Source organism: Mus musculus, chromosome 8 (assembly GCF_000001635.26).
Source record: "Mus musculus strain C57BL/6J chromosome 8, GRCm38.p6 C57BL/6J".
NCBI lineage: Eukaryota > Metazoa > Chordata > Mammalia > Rodentia > Muridae > Mus > Mus musculus.
This window is the reverse complement of record NC_000074.6, coordinates 123995963-124021485: the sequence shown is the minus strand read 5'-3', so window position 1 is coordinate 124021485 and position 25523 is coordinate 123995963. Positions and strand designations below refer to the sequence as shown.

At 47.1% G+C, this 25523-nt stretch overlaps 1 protein-coding gene and 1 pseudogene across 2 annotated transcripts; one reads left to right on the top strand and one right to left on the bottom strand.

The window, feature by feature from the left end:
• Positions 1-88: 88 nt before the first annotated feature.
• Positions 89-25176, top strand: Taf5l (TATA-box binding protein associated factor 5 like). Of its 2 annotated transcripts, none has more exons than NM_133966.3 (5): positions 89-297; positions 11653-11797; positions 13191-13295; positions 17785-18509; positions 23380-25176. In NM_133966.3, exons 2-5 carry the CDS (start codon positions 11656-11658, stop codon positions 24175-24177), a joined length of 1770 nt encoding a protein of 589 aa, NP_598727.1. In that variant the 5' UTR covers positions 89-297; positions 11653-11655; the 3' UTR covers positions 24178-25176. The 2 variants fall into 2 exon arrangements, with proteins under 2 accessions (NP_598727.1, NP_001344244.1); NM_001357315.1 differs by lacking the exon at positions 89-297 and adding an exon at positions 430-625.
• Gm17827 (predicted gene, 17827) lies at positions 15400-16199 on the bottom strand (annotated as a pseudogene).
• Positions 25177-25523: the final 347 nt, after the last annotated feature.

Sequence of the window (25523 nt, the reverse complement as noted above, 5' to 3'; positions counted from 1 at the left end):
TTCCGGCAGACGTTGACGCCAACGGCTCGGGGCGGGGAGGGGCGTCACGCAGACATCGCTAGAGGAGCGCCGAGCGCGCCCTGGCCGCGGCGGCGTCGCGCGTCCGCGGCCTAGCCCGGCGTGCCCGCTCCGTCAGGCGGTCATGGGGCGGCCACCGAGAACCGCGAGCGCGGGAGGACGTAGGGCGCGGGGACCCGGCTAGCCGGTCGTCGTACGGAGTCCTACGGCGGGCAACCGATACGGAAGCAGCCGGTGCCGGGGCGGCGGCGGGGCAGCGGGAGCCGCCTGGGATGTTCAGTGAGTGCGGGCGGGGCGCGGGACAGGGCGGGGGGGGGGAGGGGACGCGGGGGAGGGGCCTCGGGCGGGAGAGCGCGCGCGCGCGCGCCCGCCCCTGCGCAGTCCCGGCCCTGCTCGCGCGCGCGCGGGTCCGAGCGACCCCGCACGTGGCGGCCCCGGCTGCACGCGCCCGGAGACCCCGCGGCCCCGCCGGGCGCCCTCGCGCGGAGCCAACTGCGAGCTCACGAGGGCGCTCGGCGGAAGTGGGCAGCGGACGGAGGGCTCGCGGCTGCCGCGGGGAGACGCGGCCCCGCGGACCTCGCAGGCGCTGTGGCTCCGGCGTCGAGAGGTGAGTTTTCCCCTTCGCCGGGACCGGCAGGTGGAGGATAGCCTCGGGGCTCTGCCGGGAGTCCCGTCCAGTCCGACCCGCCCTATTAGAAAGTGAAGTAGGAAGGGAGTCTGCCTTTCTCCAGGTTACAGACTTTTTGGCTGTAACCTGGGGCTGAGTGTCACGGATGGAGTTGGTGACCGCAGAGACTTAGAGTTGCAAGCCGTGTAGCAGGCGAGCTTGCTGCCTCGGTTTCTTCTCCTGTAAAATGGGAGGGTAATTTAAGCCCAGACTCTGCTGGTAGTGGTGGCGCACTCCGTAATCCCCACACTCTGTAGGCTGAGGCAGAAAGATTGCTGCGAATTGTTGGCCATCCTGGTGTACGAAGTGAGTTCTGCACCAGTCTAAACCACAGAGTGAGACTTGGTCTAAATACACGTGCATACACACACACATACACATATGAGAGCCTTGTTTTATGAACTATAAAGCGAATATTAAATCAGAAAACCCAAAATGTCAGTTTGTGCCTTCAGTATTTGCCATCAGTAATAAATAAATTTGGTTCGTGTGTTTTGGGACAGTCTTCCAACTGTGAGATTTGTGTGTACTTCTGTCACTGAAGAGAGGCAAAAACCTCTTCTGACTACTTAGTAACTGGTTATTCTTTTTGTTACTCTGTCACAATCTATGAACAACATCTGGGGACAAAAGAAGGGGCTTTGCTTCTTTTCTGACTTGTTTTAGCTTGACCTTGTGTGACGCCAGCGCTGCTCATTGAACACTACTTGAAGTCACGGTTCCAGCCTTCCACGTAGCCAATCAGCATGTTAGCTGATTAACTTGCAGGCTCTCGTTGACATAAGCATCAGTGAGCGGTTGGCCCAGTGCTCCCCTGCAGTCCCGTATGGGATCAGTGGAGCATAGGGTGCAGGCTCAGACACTGTCCACGAGACTGCGTTCCCTCCCATTCAGGAACTGCGTGACTTTGGGCAAGTTGTCTGATAACTACAGGCTTCAGCGTCCCACCTGAAGCGTTTACCTGCCTAATAGAGTAAAAGCAGATAGTCTGTGGGAAGTACTTAAGATGGCGTCTTACTCAGCAGCGGAATGTTAAGTAAACATTAGGTATCAATGGTAGTGTAGGACTGGGATGGTGTTCCAGGCTCTGGGAGTAGAAGGGCAAAGACCAGGAAGCCATTTGAGGAAGAGATAGCCAGACAGAGAGAGCATCAAGGTTTGTTCACACCAGGTGAGCATTTGTAAGGGTGCCTCCTTAGGAGAGGGCTTGGCCAAAGCCTGCTAAAAGGTGAGGGAGCCTCAGTAAAGTGAAAATGGAAGTGGGTAAGCAGCATTCCAGCGAAACCTCGAAACCTCGAAACGACATGATGGGTTTTTTCACTGGGTTTCCTCCAGTGAAAGCAGTGAGTTTTAAACTGATGCATCACATTGGCTTTTTGGGAGGAAGGCCTGGAATGGAGTGGGGCTGGGTCGCAGTAGAGAGGCATCCCTGCTTCTGTACAGCTTCTAGCTTAGTACAGAAATTTTTAATCTGAATTTCAAAGCTAAGAGAACATTAAAACAAAACATGAAGGTACAGGTCGTTCTAGACAGTATTTCCTAAAAACCATGTTTTGGTGTGTGTCATGTACCAGGTTACAAAGCAGGTTTCTCTGAGAAGTCTCTCTGTGATTGGAGAATGTTATCCCATGTTGTGGTCTCTGCTCCAAGGCAGCCTTAGTTGTTGCTCCAACACCAAGATGGTCTTCAAGAGGGCATGCCAGGCTGGAGCAAGCCACTGGTGCTGGGTTGGAGCTTTTATTCAGTCTCACCAAATCAGTTATATAAACAAAACAACAAGAATTAATGTTCACTGAGGAGTACTGGGATCATGTCTCAGAGAACACTGTACAGATCGCACATAAAATACAAACTAATGTGGAAATGGAGGCTTGTTCTTGTTGACCTACTGCAACCGGCCATGACAAGGGGATGGAGATGGAAAGTTCAAGGTCAGGCTGGCTAGGAACAGAATTTAGGTTATCATGGACTACATAGCAAAAACTCTGACTGGGGGGAAAAACAACAAAAAAATACTGTAAGGGGTGAATGAAAATGAGCTCATCAATAGCTTGGACTGAGACTTGCAGCAGAGAGAGTAGATCGGGATTTGGAAAGGATGAAGTGCTGTGAGGACTGAGGGTAGCTTGGTGGTAGAGAGCTCGCCTGCATGGGAAGAAGGCCTTAGGCTTAATCCCTGTTGCCCACCCCCACTTCCACCTCTCTCCAAAAAACCTGTGTTGTCTGTGGTGACCTAGTAGGAAGACAAAATGCTTTGGAAAGTCAGTTATATGTCCATTTGGACTTCTTTTGATCCATGGTCTCCTGTTATCCACGGCTGGCCTGGGACTTACATGCAACTTTCCTGTCTGGTCTCCTAAGTGCTCGGGTTAAAAATGTGCCACAATACCCAGACCAAAAAATAGAATTTGATAATCTATAGTGGTTTAATGGACACTGGTTTTAAGATGTGTATAAATAGTTGGAGCACAATTGTACCACATTTGGTATTTATACTGCTATGCATGTCAGTGAACTTTTATATACGTAGTGTTTTGAATGGTGATGGCCCCCATAGACTAACTTGTGGTTTGTGAGTGTTTTTTTGTTATGTTGTTTACATTGCCTTGGCTGTACTGGGGCTCAACTATGTACACCAGGGTTGCCCGGCTCCTGGTGTGTGAAAGTGTGCATCGCAAGATGAACCATACCCAGCCAGCATGGCGCTTATGTTTGGTCCCTTGATGAAATTGTTTGGGAAAGGATTAGGAAATGTTGCCTTTTTGGAGAAAATGTATCACTGAGGTGTTTAAGGCTTTGAGGTTTCAAAAGTCCATGCCAGGTCTAATCTCTCATCCTCCAAAATGTGGATAAGCTGTAGCTTTCAGCTACTGCTCCAGTGCCATGCCTTGCTTGTCTGCTCCTCACCGTGATACTCATGGACTTACCCTCTGAAATAGTAAGCAAGCCCCCAATGAAGTGCTTGCTTTTGTCTGGTGATGGTGGTGACACTGGCAGCAATGACAGTGGTGCCCACCTTTAATCCCAGCACTCAGGAAGCAGAGGCAGGTGAATCTGTGAGTTCAAGGCCGGCCTGGTCTACAAAGAAAATTCCAGCACAGCCAGGGCTACACAGAGAAACCCTATTTCAACACATCCCTCCTCCCTACAAATACTTTTATAAGTTGCCTTGGTGATGGTTTCTCTTCATTAGCAATAGAAAAGTAACCAAGAAAATATAGACCCTCTTCTCTCCTGTGCTATGAAAACAGTAGTAAAGTAGAAATAAGATGCTTGTGGCTTTCGTATTTCTAGAAATCACAAAAGATCAAAAGCCTAAAATAAGTCCAAGCAGAAACTAGACAGCACTCAAACTTTTAAATCAGAATATAGTTCATGCTACCTGTCCCTTCAGAAGCCAGTAAGTGGGATAGGAATTGAATCTTAATATAGCTTTAGTCTGTGTTATCAGTCTGAGAAAGTAAAGACTTGTATTCTGTCTTAAAGCCCATCTCCAGCCAGCAGATTACATAAGGAAAGGAAGGGTTGGAGGCAATGTGTCAGTCACTCCAGAGCTCGGTCTTGAGCCTTTGGTCAGCCACAATTCTGAGCCTTCAGATGCTCTGCTTCTCTCGTTGTCTCTCCCTCATCTCATTCTGTGGGTGTTTGAGCGTTACTTCTTGATATGCAGGGTCAAATTAGTTTCTGCTGGTCTCCACTTTGTACTCTCCCAGGAACATCTGAGCTCAGGACAAACTAAACATTAATAATATAATGTGCACCGGATCCCTTTTACACTATGAAGGATCCATGCCTTTATAATACAGAATATGAAAATACTCTTTCAGTCCTGCATTGCTTTTTCTTTTTGAGACGGTTTTTAGCTCTGGCTATTCTAGAACTTGCTATGTAGACCAGCCTGTGCTTAACCCCACCTGTCTCTGCCTCCTGAGAACTGGATTTAAAGGGCATCATCACAAGCCCTTCCTATCCCTTTCTTCTCCATTGTAAATGGTCTCCGTCTACCCATGGCCACCTGGGTCTGCATCCCCATGCTGGCCTCAGTGCTGCTCTTCTTCACCTTTGTTTCCCTGGGATTGGAATTAGAGGTGTGCACCCTAAGAAAAACCCTCCCTCTGGGCATGGGGGCCCACAGCTTTAATCCCAGCACCCAGAAGTCTATCTGTTTGTGTTGAAGAGCTGCATGGTCTAACAATGCAAGTTCAAGCCAGCAAGGGTTACAATGTGAGACCCTCTCAACACAAACAAATGAAAACCCTTCACTCTAGTGGACTGTCATCTGGGGAATAGTAGTGGTGAACATGGAGAGCCTTCATTGGTACAAGGGAACTTATTTAGAGATAGGTGAATGTTGAGATGGTCCAGTGCTTTGTGCTGTCAACAAGAAGGACAAATGATTCTCTTTAGAAAGAAATTTTAAATAAGAATTAGAGGTTTCTTATAGGAGGCAAAGTATCTTAAGAGAATGACTCTTGCTTTAATGATGGGTAATAGCACCATTAAGTTGGCTGGGAGTTGTGTGTTCTTCAGACCTACATTCTCAGCACTTGGGAAGCTGAGGTAAGAGGATTGCCCCAGTTATCTCTGAGGACAAGTTCAGCAGTATCTAGCCCAGTCATGGGATCATGAAGGAAAGGTGGATTAAGGCAGGAGATAAGGAGACTTGTGTGGAACCACTAGGTTAGGATGTTGTAGACAAAATTTGTTAACCAGAGAAAACATGGAAATCTTGAAGGTGATAGAGCAATCAGCTTTTCTTCCTTCCTTTTGAGATTTTATGTTTATAAGCTCTACACACCACCCTTGAAAACCAGAATAGGGTAGCAATTGTAAAGTGTCGTGTGGGTTCTAGGAATTGAACTCTTGTCCTCTGAAAGAGCACCACTGAGCCATCTATCCAGCCCAAAATATAAGCTTCTGATGTTGTCTGTTGGGTTTTGTGGTTCCTAAGTACAAACTTGATAGCCACCACCATCCCCAAAACCCCTGGTGTGTCCGTGTCATCCTGAGCCCTAGTTCTAGGCGTCTGTAAGATCTTTTGTCCTCTAAGGAAGCTTCAGGAGAAAGGGCAGCTACAGTTAGAGCTTATTGCTGGGTCTGAGCAAAGGGCCACTTGGGAAGGCAGTCAGGTGTGGAGGTAGAGATGGAATCAGCTTAGTAGACTTGAGTTTTGGGGGTTTTGTTGTTTGTTTGTTTGTTTGTTTTCTTTTTCTTTTTTTTTTTTTTTCTGCCTGCTGTATTTGATGGTAAGTGGGTGAGGCTGAGATACAGAACACACCGATGGACTGGGGTTACCAGGACCTGCTCCAGCAGGGAGGCATGTTGAGGGAGGGCCTTCTCATGCAGGGAAGTGTGAGCAGGGAGCCAGCAGTCTTTCCTTTCTGGTCATTACTTGGAGTGATCATGTCAGGCTTTACACTGCAGCTTTGTTGAGTATTGGTGGAGCAGAAGCAGCCATTAAGATATAGAAGAAGGGTGTTTGGCATCAGTTTTGTGTGAACTGAAAGCTGAGAAGCCTTGTAATTTAAACAAAAGGGTGTGTAATTATATCCAAGCCCCTGTATTTTATTAGTACTCTATTATGATCTCTGGAAAAGGGGCAGGTATCTCAAAACTACAGCATAATCGCATCTGAGACTTGGATCTGTATACTCATGCTCAAGGACACACATGCCCATTTATGGGTATTTTACCATGGAAATCCAATTTCTCTGAGGCATTTTTCATTATTTTGCTTGAAATATATGCATCAGAATAGAACCAGCTAAGCCAGTTGAATCGTGTCTATGGTGTTTTGTGTTCCTCATGGGCTATAAACACAGTTCCTGCTGAATTTCTGCCCTTTGGCCCTGAAGCTGACTCACCTGTCCTCTGGGAGTCTCTTAGAGTAAAAGCAGTTGCATTCAGACAATCCCAGTCAGGCCCTTAATGGAAGGTAAGTTCAGTTGTCAGTGTTTACAAACTTCTCGATTCTAAATGTAGCTAAATGTTTGTTTTGGTGTCGGTAGGGTGAAAGAGTTTTCTCTTTCTCTGTGTAACCACCCTGGCTGTCCAGGGTGAAACAGTTTCTCTGTGTAATCACCCTCGCAGTCCTGGATTTGTAGACCGAGATGCACCTGCCTCTGCTTCCTAAGTGCTGGGGTTTAAGGCGTGTATCACCACACCCAGTTTTGTTTTTGTTTAAAGACAAAACTAGATTTTATGTAGCCTGGGGGAGGCCTTTGTGCTTCACTCTTTACTTCCTCCACCTGTTAGGATTATGAAGTTTGGCTACCACTGGTGACATTTCTTTTACAGCTTTACAGTCTTTTCCCTCATCCCAGACACGTATGTATTGTCCAGTCTTTTTTTTTTTTTTTTTTTTTTTTTTTTTTTTTTTTTTTGAGACAGGGTTTCTCTGTGTAGCCCTGGCTGTCCTGGAACTCACTCTGTAGACCAGGCTGGCCTCGAACTCAGAAATCCGCCTGCCTCTGCCTCCCGAGTGCTGGGATTAAAGGCGTGCGCTACCATACCTGGCATTTTAGTTTTTTGAGACAATTTCTCTGTGTAGTCCTGAGTGCTGGAATTAAAGGTGTACACCACCACTTCTTGGCTGAAAAAGATCAAATTTCAATATTTTTTAAAATGCAAGTGACTTTCAAAGTAAAGGCTAATTGATGTGTGAAACTGAAAGCCAAACCCACTCCTAAGTAGTGAAAAATGGAGTTCCATACAGCTGGGTGTGCAGTGGGTTATGGGGCGGGGTGAGTGAGGAGTTACTACAGGCCCATCTCCCCTCCTCCAACAGGAGTTCTTTCCTTTGGCTTTTAGTTTTAATCCAGAAGGACATGGCAGTTGTGTGCCAGCGCATATGTGGGGGTCAGAGGAGAACTTGGGAGTTGATTTTCTTCCACCTTTACATGATGGGTCTAGCCCTGAATCTCAGATCATTCGGCCTTATTACAAGTACTAATACCTGCTGAGCAGTCTGTCTGACCAAGTTTCTCTTTAAAAACACATGTAAGGGACAGAATGGAGCTGAGGTGATGAAGGAAATGGAGGAAGGCTGCACTAAGGAGGGTGGAGAACGGATCCTGAAGCAGGGATCCGCTGCTGAGACGAGGACACTGTTCAGCTGGGATTGAGCTGGGACACAGTGAACCTAAGTTCATTCCGTTGCCTTTGGTACTGTAGTTTCTGGCAAAGTAATGTTTGAGGCCGTGACAACTGTAGGTGTTTCTGTTCCATTATAAATTTGGTAGTAACAGAAAAGAGCCCCTTTTACTCACGTTTTTAAAAGATTCAAATGAACTTAAATTATTTTTAAAATTATGTATCTTGTACTTTCCTTTCTTGCAATTTATGTGATTTGTGTTAACACCTGGACACACCACCGTTCGTGTTATCAATTTCTGTCTCTGTGATTTGAATAATTACAAATATTTTGATTTAGATAGAAACACTTGGCTGAAATTCTCAGCTTCAGGCGATACCATTTTCTTTGTTTTTTGAGAGTTTTCTCTATATAGACCAGGCTATCCTGGCATTCTATAGACCAGGCTGGCCTAGAACTCCAAGATCCACCTGCCTCTAGCTCCGTAGACCACTGTGTCTGGTGGGCAACTATGGGTTTGTGATGGTTTGTATGTGCTTGGCTCAGGGAGTGGCCTTGTTGGAGTAGGTGTGTCACTGTGGGTGTGGGCTTTAAGACCCTCATCCTAGCTGCCTGGAAGCCAGTCTTCTGCTAGCAGCTTTCATATGAAGATGCAGACCTCTCAGCTCTGCCTGCACTATACCTATCTAGATGCTATCATGTTCCTGCCTTGATGATAGTAGACTGAACCTCTGAATCAGTAAGCCAGCCCCAATTAAATATTGTCCTTTATAAGACTTGCCTTGGGGTCTGGAGAGATGGCTCAGTGATTAAGAGTACTGACTGGGGCTGGTGAGATGGCTCAGTGGGTAAGAGCACCCGACTGCTCTTCCAAAGGTCAGGAGTTCAAATCCCAGCAACCACATGGTGGCTCACAACCATCCCTAACGAGGTCTGACTCCCTCTTCTGGAGTGTCTGAGGACAGCTACAGTGTACTTACATATAATAAATAAATAAATTTAAAAAAAAAAAAAAAAAAGAGTACTGACTGCTCTTCCAAAGGTCCTGAGTTCAAATCCCAGCAACCACATGGTGGCTCACAACCATCCGTAATGAGATCTGATCCCCTCTTCTGGTGTGTCTGAAGACAGCTACAGTGTACTTACATATAATAATGAATGGATCTTTGGGGCGGAGCAAGTGGGACCGGAGTGAGCAGAGGTCCTGAGTTCAATTTCCAGCAATCACATGATGGCTCACAACCATCTGTACAGTTACTGTGTACTCATGCGTAAAATAAATCTTTTTTTTTAAAAAAAGACTTGCCTTGGTCACAGTGTCTGTTCACAGCAGTCAAACCCTAAGACAGAAATTGGTACCAGGGACTGGGGTATTGCTATGATAGGCCTGACCATGCTTTTATTTGGAAGAATGTGGCTTTGGAAAGTAGTAGGCATGCTTTAAATGGGGGCTTAATGGGCTATTGTAGGAGAACTATGGAAGACTTTCTTACTGAGAGTGATTTGAATTGTGCAGACCTGGCCCAAGAGGTATCAGTGGAGAATTTCAGTGTGTGGCCTAGAGAGTGTTTTTTGTTATTTTGATGAAGAATGTGGCTACTTTTTTGCCCTTGTCTGAAGAGTTTGCCTGAGGCTAAGGTGAAGAGACTCAAATTAATTTCTTTAACAAAGGAAGTCTCAAAAAAGCCCAGCAGAGGCTTTGTTCTCTGGTTAAGTCTTGTGAAGAGCATTTTGAACAAGTGTAGCAAACTTAGAAAAGAAAAATATGAATTTATAGTTCGAGTATTAAAGGGGCACCAGGACTTGAAATGGAGCTGAATCCTGTGTTCTAGGAGATAACAGATTAAGGGAGTGGCACTTTGGGGTGAGAACCTACCTGGCTAAATTTAGATCCAGGCATAGTTGAACACACTTTTAATTCCCGGAGATAGGTATGCATATCTCTGAGTTCAAGGTCAATCTACAGAGCAACTTCCGGGACAGGCAAGCTTCAGCAGTAAAGGTTTTAGAACAGAAAGCTGGTGATAATGTAATAGAGCAAGGGGGGCCATGTTCTAGCCCCAGCAAGCAGCAGAACTCTGCAGCTTTAGCCACATGGTTCTGGCTTTAGAGTCCAGAATAGAAAGAACTATTGGGACAATTGATGCTGGTGAGCTAGAGCTAAGAAATTAGTTGTAATTAAGAAGAGACCAGCATCACTGAAATAAAGTCTTCTGGGACGTGTTTTCTGAGAGCACAGAGAAGCTGTGTTCCAGATGTACCTCGTGATGCAGCTGTACTTGGTAATGTGTAAGAGTCTCCCAGGTGGTACTGGTTTTGAAGACATGAAGGCTCATGAAGAGCAGCTGAGGCCCGGCACTGTGAGAGGCCATGGAAGGCCATTGATGAAGGTGCAGCCTCAGTTGCCCAGGACTGAAGGGGTCATGCAAAGGATTTGAGGCTTGGCACCATGAAGAGAGCCTATGAGAGGCTATTGGTGAAGCCTAGTTGCAGTGCAAGACCCCAGCGTATTGGAGATGCCAGTACCATGGGATGATCACCAAGAACAGCAGTGGCACTGGAATGGATCAACCTGAGCTTAGAGTGCTACAGAGGGCAGAGCTGGACAAATGATGCCACCCCTTTGGAGGAGCCCAAGATGTCAAAGCCATGGGCTATCTACTGAGGAAAGCTGCTAACAGGGAGTGGAACCAGCCCAGGAGAAAGAAGTTTGTTGGACTCAACAAAGATGAAAAAGGGGTTGGAGATGTGGAAACTGCTTTGACATCAGACATGGAGATGTAGAGTTTGGAGTTTGCCTGGCTGGTTTTCTGTCTTGATTTGGGGATTTTAGTTAAGTGATTGGATGAATCTCAAAAGAGACTTTGCACTTTGGACATTGTTGAGACTGCTATAGACTATGGGGACTTTTGAAGTTGGACTAAATGTATTTTGCAGTATGCTATGTTTAGGTATGGCCCCATAGACTCATATGTTTGAGCAAGTCTACAGGGCCCTGGGAATGGCCTTGTTGTAGTAGGCGTGTCACTGTGGGTGTGGGCTTAAAAACCCTCACCCTAGCTGCCTGGAAGTCAGTCTTCCACTAGCAGCCTTCAGATGAAGCTGTAGATCTTTCAGCTCTGCCTGCACCATGCCTGTCTAGATGCTGCCATGCTTCCACCTTGATGATAATGGACTGAATCTCTGAAGCTGTAAGCCAGCCCCAATTAAATGTTGTCCTTTATAAGACTTGCCTTGGTCACAGTGTCTGTTCACAGCAGTAAGACGGGGCTAGATGTGGTTGCACCTTTAATCCCTGTACTTGAAGAAGGCAGATCTTTGAGTTTAAGGCCATGCCAGACTACAAATCAACCAACACTGTCTCAGAGAAAGGAGGACTGGTGGGATGCAGCTCACTGGTGCAGTGCTTCCTGGCTGTTCGAGGCTCTGGGTCCCATCCCTAGAGCCACAGGGAACTTCCCATTGCCAGGTTCTCAGCTCGTCGGCAGCTGCTTACCCAGGATCTGGGCTTCTCTGGCCTTTGTCTGATGCTCTGCCTCCTACTTTGCTGCACGTATTCTTATGCTGCTGGTACCAGCTCTCTAACAGAGCAGCAGAAGTGGCCTGAAATTCAAACTGGGCCTGCTTGCTGCATGCAAGCACTGATAGTCCATGTGCTGGTTGAATGAGTGTGTCTGAGTGATCTGTGGGTGTTACCCCTGCTGTTCTCCCCCAAAGAAGCTGGCTCCATGGCCTTTGGAAAAGTAGATAAAATGAAAGAGAATGTAGGTTTATAACCCAGACTGTGTCCTCACTGGGTCCCTTCAGTGTCTGTCTTAACAGCTTTGTGACACCTCTGCCATCCCTTACACCATGCTTTCTGTGTTCTTCTTAGGTCATGAAACGAGTGCGCACGGAGCAGGTTCAGGTGGCAGTGTCCTGCTACCTCAAACGCCGGCAGTACGTAGACTCAGAAGGCCCTTTGAAGCAAGGCCTGAGACTCTCACAGACCCCTGAGGAGATGGCAGCCAACCTCACAGGTATCAGGGTCCTATGGATGTCCCGGAACGGGAGCTGTCAGGGCCCACATGGGTTCTCAGCAAAGGGTAGGCTACCAAGCTTCAGTGAGCAGCTCTGAGGGGCACTGGCCTTTAGACCTTTCCTGTCCCTCAAAACTATCCTCACTGAACTTGTGGAGGCCCTGCTAGAGCCGTGTATCTTTCCTCAGAGAGTCCAGATTGTTTTCTGTCTTCCTGGTGGTAGGTGCAGCATTTTGTCCCCTATAAGACCCTGAGTGCCTTGAGCAGGGCCTCTGCTGGCACAGAACCTTGCTCCTGGGAGGGAGTCAGGCCTATACTGTGAACTCCCTCAGTTCTACTGTATTCACGAATATCCCTCCATCCACAATGTAGTAGCTACATATGACATTTTCTTCAGGTCACTAAAGATGACATCTGGAAGTCAAGGTCAGTACGACCTAAGTGGGTACCTGCTGCTGCAAGGAATTTGAGGGCGTCTTTCTCCGTTTGCAGAGCTTCAGTGTCTCTGGATGTCGTGTGAAAGTTTGCCTTAAAGTTACAGTAGAAATCAAGAGCAGAATGGTGTAGACTCTACACTGGGTTGTGCAGAAAGCTTAAGTTTCTTCTTTAGGAAGCAAACTCAGGCCAGATGTGATAGACATACTCCTATAATTCCAGCATAAGGAGACAGGAGAAGAGAGGATAAAGTCAGAGGGGGCATGCTTGCATGTTAAAGAGTGAGACCCCAGGCTGCTGCTCCTGCTAGCTTCCCGGAACATGCCATGCTAAGTGATACCCCACACTCCATCATCCCTGTGGTGCCCTGTTTCACATCCAGGCAATAGGCCTGGGGGAAATCCTTCTCTGATACCTGTCCATAACATAGCACCGAGATAAGAAAATGCTGCTCAGGGAGAAAAAAACATTTTGAGATATATATTTTTTTAGTGTGCATTATTTTAAAAAAAAATGGTGTTTTGCCTGCATGTATGTTTTCCCTCCTGTGTGAGGGTGCCAAATCACTTGGCACTAGGTTACATACAGTTGTGAGCTGTCATATTGGAAGGCATGGCCTCTCAGATTGACAAACCCAGGCCATAGCACATGTACCATGTTAACATGGGCTAGACATTTTCAGATAAATCTCAGGAATATTGCGTGCTTCTCTTCTCTTCTCTTCTCTTCTCTTCTCTTCTCTTCATCTCTCCTGCTTTGTAGCTATTCAATCTTCTGCCCTAGTATTATGGGGTATCAGAAAAGAGGGGAGACAAAGGGGTGTTAGCATCCTGTCCCAGTCTGTCAGGGTCCTAGAGACTACTGAGAGATGCCATTGTGCTCTGTGCTCTCCCTCTGTCCGTCCTGCTATGTGGTAGACAGTAACTGCCTTCCTGCCTCTGTGTCTTCTTCCTTTTAGTCCAATCAGAATCTGGTTGTGCCAATGCGGTGTCTGCAGCCCCATGCCAGGCAGAGCCCCAGCAGTATGAAGTGCAGTTTGGACGCCTGAGGAGCTTTCTCACCGGTGAGTCCTCCGAGAAGGCAGGTGATGGATTCTGTCACAAGCATAGTGTTTTAAAGTACCACCACACTTTTAACACAATGCTTCCATGCAAATGAAACTGTGAGACTTAGATCTTGAGGTTAACGTTTACAAGGATAGAGAACTCTGCCTGTCCTATTCTCTTTGCCTGTGGCTTTTGGCACCGTAATTTATGACTTCCTCTGACCAAGCCAGCTCAGTCAACGGGTTCTCCAGGGCAGGAGTGAGGATTAAAAAGAAAAAGACAATTAGACAACATTGTAGTATGACTCTAGCCAGGTCTGGGGCTGAGTCAGGTTTATTTTTTTCCAATTTGCTTTCATACCATTTTAATACCATCAAGTAATGTCAATTCTAGGTTGAAGAACAAGCAACAATACAATAAACACAAATAAGGAACAGGCGAGGCAATAAACAAAGTCCCGTGATCACTTTCTAAGGGCTTATTGGGAAGTCCAAGATATCTGAGCCTACTTCCCCGTCCTAGCCTAAAATCAGATTCCTCCCTGCACTTACTTCCTTGTCCTGGCCCAATGTCAAATTCCTGCCAAGCAGCCCCAAAAGTCTCTCCACATTCCTCTGAATGAAAGTCAGATCAGCCATGGACAAAAGTATCCTTTAAGTAAAGTGAGTTTGAAATGTATATTGTCAGCCGGGCGGTGGTGGCGCAGGCCTTTAATCCCAGCACTTGGGAGGCAGAGGCAGGCGGATTTCTGAGTTCGAGGCCAGCCTGGTCTACAGAGTGAGTTCTAGGACAGCCAGGGCTATACAGAGAAACTCTGTCTCGGGAAAAAAAAAAAAAAAGAAATGTATATTGTCTCTTGGGGTAGTGCTCATAAATCAGATGACGTTAGCTATTGTCATTTACGTAGGCCATAGAGTGACCAAGGAGACAAAATCATGGACGTGTTCCCTTTGCTTCCTACTCATTCATGCGAGTTTTTAAAAACAGTTGCTTTTAAGCAGGGCCATTTACCCTATTTTGGAACCTCCACGTCCTTGCCTGTGAGATGAAGAGGCAATTTGGACAGCTAACTCAAACCATGTCTTCTGGACCTGTGATGGCCAGTATTAACCTAAAGTGGAAGAGTTGCAGAAAGAGGTTCATGTTGATTCTGATGAGAGTCCTGTTGTCTCCTTTCTGTAAGCACCATACAAGAACTAAGAGGAATTCTCCACCCCGCCCGGATGGAGAATGATCAGCAGGTCCTGGCTTGGCGGTGTGGTGGCATGCGCTCTCCATCCCAGCCTTCAGGAGGCAGAAGCAGGTGGATGACTGAGTTTGAGGCAGGATGAGTTCGAAGCCAGACAGGGCTACAATTTGTCCAAGAATACTGGCATCTTAGTACTTGGGAGGCAGGGACATGAAGATTGAGAGTTCAAGGACAGAGGACATCCTCATAGCAAGTTTGAAGCCAGCCCAGGTTTCATGAAACCCTGTGATAACACAAACCAGGAAATGCTAAAGAGGTGGGTGGGTCATTAGGCAAAAAGATACTTGCTGTGAAACCTGGCAACCTAAGCTCAGTCCCTGACCCACGTCAGCATCAGGAGAGAGCCAATTGCCGGTTGTCTTCTGCCCTCTACACACATGACCTGACACACACACAAATAAAGATCATTTCCAAAAACTGTACTGGGGGGCTAGAGATGTGGCTCGGGTTAAGAGCACCGGCTGCTCTACAGGATTACCCAGGTTCGGATCCTGTCGCCCATGAAGTAGTTAGCAATCATCTATAGCTCCAGTTCCAGGGCTGTACCCTCTTCTGGTGTTTGAAGGCACCAGGCACACACATGGTACATGAACATAAATTGAGGCAGAACACCCATATACAGAAAGAAAATCATTTCTAAACAGAAAAAATTTTAAAAAAGTAAAAACCTAGTGATATTCATATATATATGCATGCATGCATACATACATACATACATACTTCCTTACTTCCAATGAGGAAGCCAGACGCAGTTCTGCCACACACGGGTAATTGTATTATGGAGGAGCCCAAGAACTTTGTTCTGGATGCAGTCTGTTCCATGATGAACGATTCTGGAATGACACAGGAATAATAAGTAGGCTTTGTTTTTGTTTTTAACTATACTTATGTACAGAGAACTTAGTGTGCATTTAGCCCAGTTTGGTGGTGAGGTCTTTAGCCTTTTCCAGCTTGGCAGTGCGAGCCACAGACTTAGGACCCAGGTTACCTCCCCAGTGGCAACAGATCTCGTCATATCTGTCATTATAATTGGTCCTAATAGCTTCCACCAGAGCACCCTTGTAGTCTGAGTTAACCTGAGTAAAGGCAACAGTGGTGCATGTCTTCCTGTGAACCAGGCACCCCAGCCTGGCCTTTCCCTTGATGATGCAGTAGGGCACCCCCATCTTTCCACACAGGGCAGGCAGGAAATCCACCAGCTCAATGGGGTCTACATCATGGGCAATCACCACCAGCTGAGTCTTCTTGTTCTTCACCAAGGTGTTGACTGTACTGACCCCTGCTTGAAGGACAAGAGTTCTCTTAGTTGGGACATCCCCTTTGCCAGCATCTTTCTTCTCAGCACAGGCCAGTAGTAGCCTTTGCTTCTTCTCTTGCTTTGTCTCTGGCCTGTACTTGTGGGCAAGCTTAAGCAGCTGAGTAGCTGTCTGCCTGTCCAAGGCCTGGGTGAACTGGTTAATGGCAGGAGGTACTTAGAGCTGCTGCAGCCTGATGTAGCGGAGCCATTTGACGAAGTGTGTTAGTTCTCTTTTGGGCTGGATGTCCTGCCCAATGCTGAAGTTCTTGGGCTTTTTCTCAAGCAGAGGATTGACCACCTATTTGGCCTCTTGTTTCTTGATGACAGTGGGAGCCAGGGCCACCTTCTTTCCTTTGGGCATCTTGCTGGTGGAGAGAGCCAAAAAGTCGTTTTACATCATGAAGGTAGACTAATTTTTTGAGTAATTTTATCACAGACCAGGGTGCTTTCTAGAGAAACTGTCTCTCTCACATTGAGTTAGGACTGTGGGGGTTCACACTGCTGCACATTTGGATGATCACATCTTAGGTGTTTACCTGTGCTCCTGCTGTGAAACGGCTCTTTTTAAATAGAAAATACGTTCTTGCAGAACGTATGTACTGGCTTGCATTTTTATTCAACTTGCTGAGACATGAACAAATGTTTTGTTTCTGTACAAGATTCAGATTCCTCAAAATAAAGAACAGGTAAAACCCAAAAGGCAATAGAGTTTAAGTTACAGATGGATTTGCCAGGACCAACCATGCTGCCCTCAAGTGTCTAGCACTGCCATGGTGGCTGCCCTCTGTCCCTCACTCTGTATCTGCAGAGCCCCGCGCCTTCTGTCCTCAGCTTGGTCCACACTGATGTGCCCTGTGCACCTCTTCTCACTCAGCTGACAGTAAAGCTCGACTCGGCACACTTTGGGCGGAGTTTTGTTGTTGTTGTTGGGTGTTTGTTTGTTTGTTTGGACAGGGTTTCTCTGTGTAGCCCTGGCTGTCCTGGAACTCACTTTGTAGACCAGGCTGGCCTCAAACTCAGAAATCAGCCTGCCTCCGCCTCCCAAGTGCTAGCTAGGATTAAAGGCGTGCGCCACCACTGCCCAGCAACTCAGCACTCTTTATCAGAGTGTCGTGACAGTGAAGTCTCCAGCTAATGAGTGGTCTAATTTGTAATTCTCACTACAAAGGGAAGATTCACTAAGCAAGTAAAACTTTGAATGAGTGTTTTCACCGTTGCATAGGACAGACCAGCCTGGATAGCCAATGAGCTTTGATTTTACTCTTGGCTACAGTGCTTACAGAACCAAGGCTAAGTGCCTTCCAGAAGTTTTTTTTCTTTTGTTTTAAGGTGTATTATTTTTTGTATATGAGTACACTGTAGCTGTATACTCCAGAAGAGAGCATCGTATCCCATTAAACCTTTTGGTGAGCCACCATGCGGTTGCTGGTCCTATGGAAAAGCAGTGCTTTTAACTGCTGAGCCATCTCTCTAGCCCCAGAAGATTTTTTGAGACAGGTTTTTTTTCTGTGTACTCCTGGAAGCCTCGAATTCTCTATGTAGATCACATTGGCCTCAAACACAGGTCTACCTGCCTCCCAAGCATTGGAATTAAAGCATGCACCACCATCTCTACCTTGCTACCCAGAAGATTTTGAACATGCTGTGTTTCTGTCTTGACGCTTATCAGGTTAAAAGTCTGTATGGCACTCAGTCTGACTAGAACCCATCTAAGGATTCTCAGAAGTATGGGTTTCTGACTTAAGTAATGAAGAAGATCCTACGCTGTAGGCCTAACCACAGCTGCTGAGCGGTCACAAGGCATGGCCAAGTCCCCTGACCTTGACTGAACCTCACAGTCTGCTCTTCCATGTTTGATTGGGAGGATTTTGAAACACTAGATCTGTATGGGCAGGAAGTATGGGCTGTAGGAGAAGCCTGTTTCTCCAGTGTTACTGAGTGTCACTGTTCCTCATTGCAGATTCTGACTCCCAGTACAGCCGTGAAGTTATGCCTCTCCTCTACCCTCTCTTTGTCTACCTCCACCTCAACCTGGTCCAGAGTGGCCCTAAGAGCACCGTGGAAAGCTTCTATAGCCGCTTCCATGGGATGTTCCTGCAGAATGCAAGTCAGAAGGACGTCATCGAGCAGCTGCAGACCACACAGACCATCCAGGACATTCTGTCAAACTTCCAGCTTCGTGCATTCCTGGACAACAAGTATGTCGTCCGTCTCCAGGAAGATAGCTACAATTACCTTATCCGCTACCTCCAAAGCGACAACAACACTGCCCTGTGCAAAGTGCTTGCCGTGCACATTCACTTAGACGTGCAGCCTGCCAAGAGGACAGACTACCAGCTGTACGCCAGCGGTGGCTCCTCCCGCACTGAGAACAGCAGCCTGGAGCCGCCAGAGGTGCCCAGCCCTATTCTGCAGAATGAGGCTGCCCTGGAAGTCTTGCAGGAGAGTATCAAGCGGGTCAAGGATGGACCTCCCTCCCTCACCACCATCTGCTTCTATGCCTTCTATAACACGGAACAGCTGCTGAATACTGCAGAGATCTCCTCCGATAGCAAACTGCTGGCTGCTGGGTTTGACAACTCCTGCATAAAACTCTGGAGCTTGCGATCCAAAAAGCTGAAATCAGAGCCCCACCATGTGGACACATCCCGGATCCGTCTAGCTTGTGACACTCTGGAGGAGGAGGTAGGGTGCTAACCTAACCTGAACCTGACTGACTGAAACAGTAATCTGTAGTTCCCTTCTAGGCAGCCAGGGCTGGACTCAGGTCAGATGATAGATACAGCACTGATAATGCACAGGCAAGCTCTCTCCCCAACAACACTCAGCATTATTTGTGGGTAGGCAGTGTTGTGTCACTGTCTGGAAAGCAGGGGACACCACTAAGCCTGACTAACAGAGCTTCAGCTGGTGTTGACTTAGGGATTGCATTACGTGTCTGTCATATGTACTCGAGTGTGCACTGTGCAAGCTCAGATAGTGAGAAGCAGAATTGTAGTTCAGGGTCTGCGTGTAAATAGTATCCCCTGCAGAAATGTGTGTGGCTCTCAGCCTGTCCACATAAAGTGCATGGCGAGGCACCGGTCCTGGCTCTGTGCCACGCGTGGTCTCTGCCTCACCCTGAGAAGAGACATGGGGTCCAGAAGTGTGGTGTTTCCTTAATCAGTGCCCCAGCCTGTGGTTGGGGTGACTTGTCTGGGCAGCAGTGAAAGGAGCAAGCACAGTGTGGCCTGAGGGTCAGTCCCAGGGTCTCTGCTCTGTAAGAACGTGGACTGAGGGAGGCAGCCTACACAATGAGCTGCTCTTGAGCACCCACAAAAGCTGGGGCTTTTGTTCTGTTACTGGCGACCTGCAGGACACTGAGAAGTAAGTCATTCTGGGTAGTTGCCACAGCTATGAGAGTGCTGTGGGGATTATACTCGTGAGAGTGGGGCCTGACTTGCCCCAGCTTCATCCTGAGTCATGCTGATCTTGAAGCTTTGATTCTTGGCACTGACATAGTGTGGTGAGGGATTTTATTGTGAGTGGGGTCTGATTTCTAGGGCGCTCCAGGTGACTTGGGTTGCATTTTCAGACTTCTCTTACTGGAGGCTGTTGAGCTCCTGCCTCCAGCTGAGGCTCTATTGCTCATTTGCTGTCAGCTTCCTCAAGCGCAGAAGTGCAGCTGACTTACCTGTTAGCTTTGATGGCACAGACTTGGGAGATTAAAGTGTGCGTGTGTGTGTGTGCGTCTGTGTGTCTGTGTGTGTCTGTGTGTGTGTGTGTGTGTCTGTGTGTGTCTGTGTGTGTGTGTGTGTGTGTAGTGGTAATGGAAGGGGGGGCACCATGGTGTCCCTGAAGCATGGAAAGGTGTATTTGAAGGCATGGGTTCTGCATTTTCCAGAGCTGAAGAATATGAAGTGTGACTGGAGCCAGGAGAGTGTCAGAGCAGAGAGGGCAGGCTGCTGTTCCTGTCAGGCTAGGGTAGTCAGGAGCACAGCCCTGGGATTAGGCTATACAGAGGTGACAAAAGGAAAGTGTCCATCGGCTGCCTGTGCCTTGGGCCTCAGTGATCACAGAAATGGTTGATATGCTTGACTGTCTCTAGTCCAGTCATACTGACAGTAAATTTCTGCCGACCTACGCCCTCTGTTTCCTAGACAGTGAATTAACTGTAGTACAAATGACAGTTCAGTATAAAATGGCACCACCGCTTGGGATCTGTGTGCTCCATCCAGCCTTCGGTCTGCCGTTTGTTTGGGCTTGTTTTCTTCTTCATTCAGCTTTTTACAAGGAACATTTTGAAGGGAAAGCAAAGTAAAAGTCTGATAGTTGGGTTTTTTTAATGTCTTTTTAGTGAAATTTTGAACATTTTTTCTTAGAGAATTCACAATGAGGGTCAAAAGCTCGCCTGCCTATAGGAGTGAGGCGGGGAGAAGTGAGTGGTAAGGCCATGGAGTTGCAAAGATGAGGTGGAAAGAGACAGGAGCCACAGACCAAGTAAAAGACCAGTTAGCAAACTCTGCTTTGATATGTTTGGTACAATAGCCGATTAATTCAGTGTTCAGACCTAACAGTTCATGCTCTGAATAGACTAGAGAGATGGAAGTGTGACTCCACATAAGAAACTGTGAAAATACACATGGCAGTATGGCTGAAATTCCCAAGGTAGAATGAACAAAATTGTGATCAGCCGTGAAATATGCAACTGTAAAAAGGACTGGGGCATTGGCACATGGAATTTTAGTTTCTCCTACCTTAAAGTGCCAGTCTCAGAAGGCTTTTCTATGTTTCATCAAAAGTATGACTTTTGATGAAATAGGCTAAGTATGAGAAAAGGAGCAATGACTGCCAACAGGCTTGGAGTTTTGTATATATGACGTGAAAAGAGTGTATTATGGTGGCATGATAAGTGTAGTAGACAACCATTGAGCTATGTCAGCCAGATGATTCAGTGGGTAAAAATGCTTGCTATACAAGCCTGGCAACCTGTGCTTCATCCCCAGAATCTGTATGAAGGTAAAGGAGAACCCACTCCACTCGCTCCTCTGGTCTGTGGCGTGCACTCCCTTATGGAAAGGAGTTAAACTATTGAGTTTACGTACCTTACTTAAAGTCTTGGGAACTTTATATAGCGGATAAATCTGTGACCTGGGTTAGAAAAAAAGTAAGGCCTGATATGTCAAGGTCCTGGGCTCTGTTGCTAGTATGGAGAGTGGCTGCAATCCCAGCATGCTGTTGGTGAATATTCTGAGGCCAGCTTAGGCTCCATGAGACCCTGTTAGTCAGCAGTGTGTCTCTTACTTAGATGTGAAACTCTAGTGTAGATTAGTAGTATTCAGGTAGTCCTAGTATCTGAATCTGTTATAAGGGGTTGTTAACCTGATATGGACACTGTTTTACTGGATAAGCTAAGTTGTGATGCATTACATCTAACCTCTGTGTTGTCCTAGAACTTGACGCGTGTCTGCCCCGTAGGCTAGCTTTCCTTCCCCGGTGGTCTCTTGTGCTATGCAGCAGACTCAGCTGTTTCTGGTTCTGGGGGAGGGGTCTTTGTTTGTTTCCATGGCAGGTCTTCTCTGTGTAGCCCCAACTGTCTTAGAAACTCACTCTGTAGACCTCTGTCTCTGGCCTACCTCTGGGATGAAAGGTGTGCTCCACCACCACATGGCTCCAATTCTTAACATACCCGTAATCCTCCATAGAAGTAACTGCTTCACATGCTGAAAACTGAGGACAAGAGCTTGGGACTGAAGCTCAGATCTCCCAGAGTCCATCTGGGTGGCTGGCATAAACATACTGTACAAATCAGCACTGCACACATCTGTTAACTGCAGGGAACATGGCACAGCAGGGATTTCTGGAATGTGCTCTGTCAGCAGAAGAGGACATGCAAGGACTCCTGGGCTGGCACGTGTGACTCAGCCGCTGGATGGCACACATGCCTGTGTGGTCATGAGCTGAGCCACACTAGAGATCATAGCTGTGATGTTGGCAGTAACAGATGTTCTAGTGTCTTTGAATCTTAGCCAAGGCTTGAGGAAGGTTGCCACAGCCCTGGTTCATGTGTCCTTTCTGCAGGCAGATCTCACCCTCCACTAAGAGAAGGCCACCTACATCTCTAATCCATAGTTCATGCCCAAGGGGTCTATAATTGGCTTAGGGTCATTCTTGCTTCCATGGCCCTTATATATAAATTAATGATGCAGAATAGTGAATGAGTCATGTGTGAAATTTTAAACCTCTTGGGGGAAAATGTTCTTGGTGGTGTCTGGTGGGACCCCAAATTCCCAAATGTTTTTGCTTTATAATTTGAAGTGTCCACAGTAGCCAGTTGGAATAATTGCAGACAAACACCACTGTTTTAACTCCCTCAAGTCCGCACACATTAGAAGCAATTATCTTGCTTTGACTTAGTAGTTTTCAAGTAAAAGAAACAATGCCCTGCTAAAAAGATCTTTTTCGATGCAGGAGCCAACAAAGCTCGGTTGTCTCGCATTAGAAGCCACTGCAGTGGAGTCACAGCTCCAGTGTTGAGGAGCTTCCCTGTGAGAGGGTGGAGGAATGGATTTAGACAAAGGCTGTGGGAGCACACTTCACCTCCAAGTACTATTGTGGATGTGTGTGTTTCCATGGGAAAATTAATCCAAGGGTGGCATGAGTTACTTGACTCTATTTTAAGTCTCTTTCTCTCTCTTACTCTTATTTTCTCAGTCTTACTCTCTGTTGGTCAGGCTGTGTTTGAACTCAGAAATCCACCTGCCTCTGCCTCCTGAGTGCTGGGATTAAAGGTGTGTGCCACCGCCCCTGATTGTCATTCTCAGTCTATGGTTTGTTACCTTAGGAGACATATTGGAGACTCTACCTTCCTTTCCCCTCTTTTCCTTTGTTTTTATTTTGCTTTTTCCCCCAAAGTCTCTGCAGTATCAAAATCTTGACAATCCTAAGTACTGGTATTGCAGATAGGTCATGGCATCCAGCTCTTGTCTCTTGGCATCCATGGTTGGCTGGTGGCTGTATACTCTGGCCTGAAGTTTCTACACGGTTAGGTTTTACTTTGGCTCCAGTTCTTCAGATTCTTCTAACTAGGTGTTCAGTGGGACTTAGCTGGCCTTTGAGCTCAGGTTTTTCCTAAGGAGGATTTCTCAGTGCTTCGGCTACCAGGCCTATCTCCTTAAGATTTCATTAAGTAGAATAGAAACAGGGAATGGCATGGCATACATGATTAGTAAGAACTGATAGCTGAGACAGTACCATTGGTAGAATCTAGGAACTTAATGCCAAGTTAGAAGTCAGTCTTTCAAAAGAAAATACCTATCAGAATGAATAGTGGCTGCCCCCTAAGCTTGCCTTTCTGTCAGATCCTCACTGAAAGAGTAAGACCCAATCTTCCACCTGATGTGGCCTATGGTTGGGCACTGTCAGCTGGTTGGCCATGAAGAGCATGCCCTCTGACAGACATTGCTTCCCAGGCAGGCCCTGCTCTCTGCTTTTTCTCTCTGGGCCTTGTTTTTCTTGTAAGACCACTCAATGTTTTCTTCTTGTGTGTTTTACCATCCCACCCATTATGTTCCAGGAGAATGAAGAAGATAATACAGGCACAGAGATGAAGATTCTGCGGGGACACTGTGGCCCAGTATACAGCACACGGTTCCTTGCAGACAGCTCAGGGCTGCTCTCTTGTTCTGAAGATATGTCCATCAGATACTGGGACCTGGGGAGCTTCACCAACACTGTGCTGTATCAGGGACATGCCTACCCTGTGTGGGACGTGGACATCAGCCCCTTCAGCCTGTACTTTGCCAGTGGATCCCATGACCGTACCGCCAGGCTGTGGTCTTTTGATCGGACGTACCCGCTGAGGATATATGCAGGACACCTGGCAGATGTGGACTGTGTCAAATTCCACCCCAACTCAAACTACTTAGCTACAGGGTCCACTGACAAAACTGTTCGGCTATGGAGTGCCCAGCAGGGGAACTCGGTGCGGCTCTTCACAGGTCACCGAGGCCCCGTGCTCTCCCTCTCCTTTTCTCCCAATGGTAAGTACTTGGCATCTGCTGGTGAGGACCAGCGGTTAAAGTTGTGGGACTTGGCCTCTGGGACACTTTTTAAAGAACTGAGAGGCCACACGGACAGCATCACCAGTCTGGCCTTTAGCCCGGACAGCGGTCTGATTGCTTCTGCCTCCATGGACAACTCCGTGCGTGTCTGGGACATCAGAAGCACGTGCTGCAACACACCTGCTGACGGCTCTTCAGGTGAGCTTGTGGGCGTGTACACTGGGCAGATGAGCAACGTCCTGAGTGTACAGTTCATGGCTTGCAACCTCCTCCTGGTGACTGGAATCACACAAGAGAATCAAGAACATTAAGTTTTTATCCAGGTGGCAGACTGGGTGGGGCTGGAAGACTGGTCACAGTCCAGGACTTGCTAAAACCGAATCAGTGATTGCAAAAGAGCCCTCCCCTATCCCACATGCACTCAACACAGCCCTGGTGCACAAGACTCCAGTTGAGAGCTGGGAGGCTCCCAGGCTCGAGGCCTCCTGCTTCATGCAGGCACCTTGCTTTTGCATCTGTCTCTACCATGGGTGTGCTGGGACAGGTGCAGAACCTCCCTGTAGCAGCTGTAGACAGTCTCTCCTGTGGCTGCCCCTTGAGGGAAGTGGGAACAGGAATTAGGAAAGGAGGGGATGACGTCTTTCCTTTTCCATGATGATAAAACCAGGATTTTTATTATTATAATTAATAATTTTATTATTGAGAAGAAGAAACCTAGCACTGGCAGCAAGTGACTCCTGGCACTGGCTATAATACTTGGAATTTTGAGGTTCAGGGAATTCAGACTTTGGTGGCCCAGTGTATCAGGAGAAAGGGGCACCATGTGCTGTGCTCTGTGGGCAGGCAGGTAGCTACTGAACATGGGCTCCTGCAGGGATGGAGGCAAAGGAGGTTCTTCATTGGCTGCACTTGTGTCAGCACTTGTACCCTGGGGAGAAGCACTGTGGTGAGCAGAGGGTAGGCCTCAGCGTTGCACCAGTTACCCAGGGTTCCATCCCTACACCATCAACAAAATTATGATAAAGAATAATTTTGAATAAGTCACAAGATAGACTTGAGAAATGCTGGATTTAAAGAAGACTGCTTATTCCAAGCTGTGGCTTATTGGTCTTTTTCCCCCTCGATGACCTGCTTCCACCTCTCTGCAGTGTCGGTAGTGAACAGGGGATGAATCATGAATGCGCACTCGCAAGTATTGACCATGCTCTGAGGACAAAGCAAGTCTGCTAAAGGATTAAATATTTCTGTTTTCTGAAAAGAGTTATTTTGTATTTTGTTTTCTATTAAAATGTATTTAGTTTCAAAAAAAATGTGTGGCATCTTATTTATACTTTCAGAATAGCCGAGTGCATCACTGGACCTAGAGTAGTGGGCAGAGCATAAGCCAGATGAGACACAGAGCAGATGTAGTGGTCTGCGTGTTGTATTGAGTTTACTTTGTATCACACTCTTCTCTTCCTTCAGTTGGGTCTCCTGCAGCAGTGATACACCAGTGTTGCTAGCTGCTGACTAGAGGTGGACAGTCCATTGGAGCTGGACATGACAGTACGCAGTTTTAATCCCAGTACTTGGGAGGCAGATAAAAGTGGATCTCTAGAAGATTGAGACTGGCCTGATCTACATAGTTCCAGGTAGCCAAAGATAGGTACATGGTATG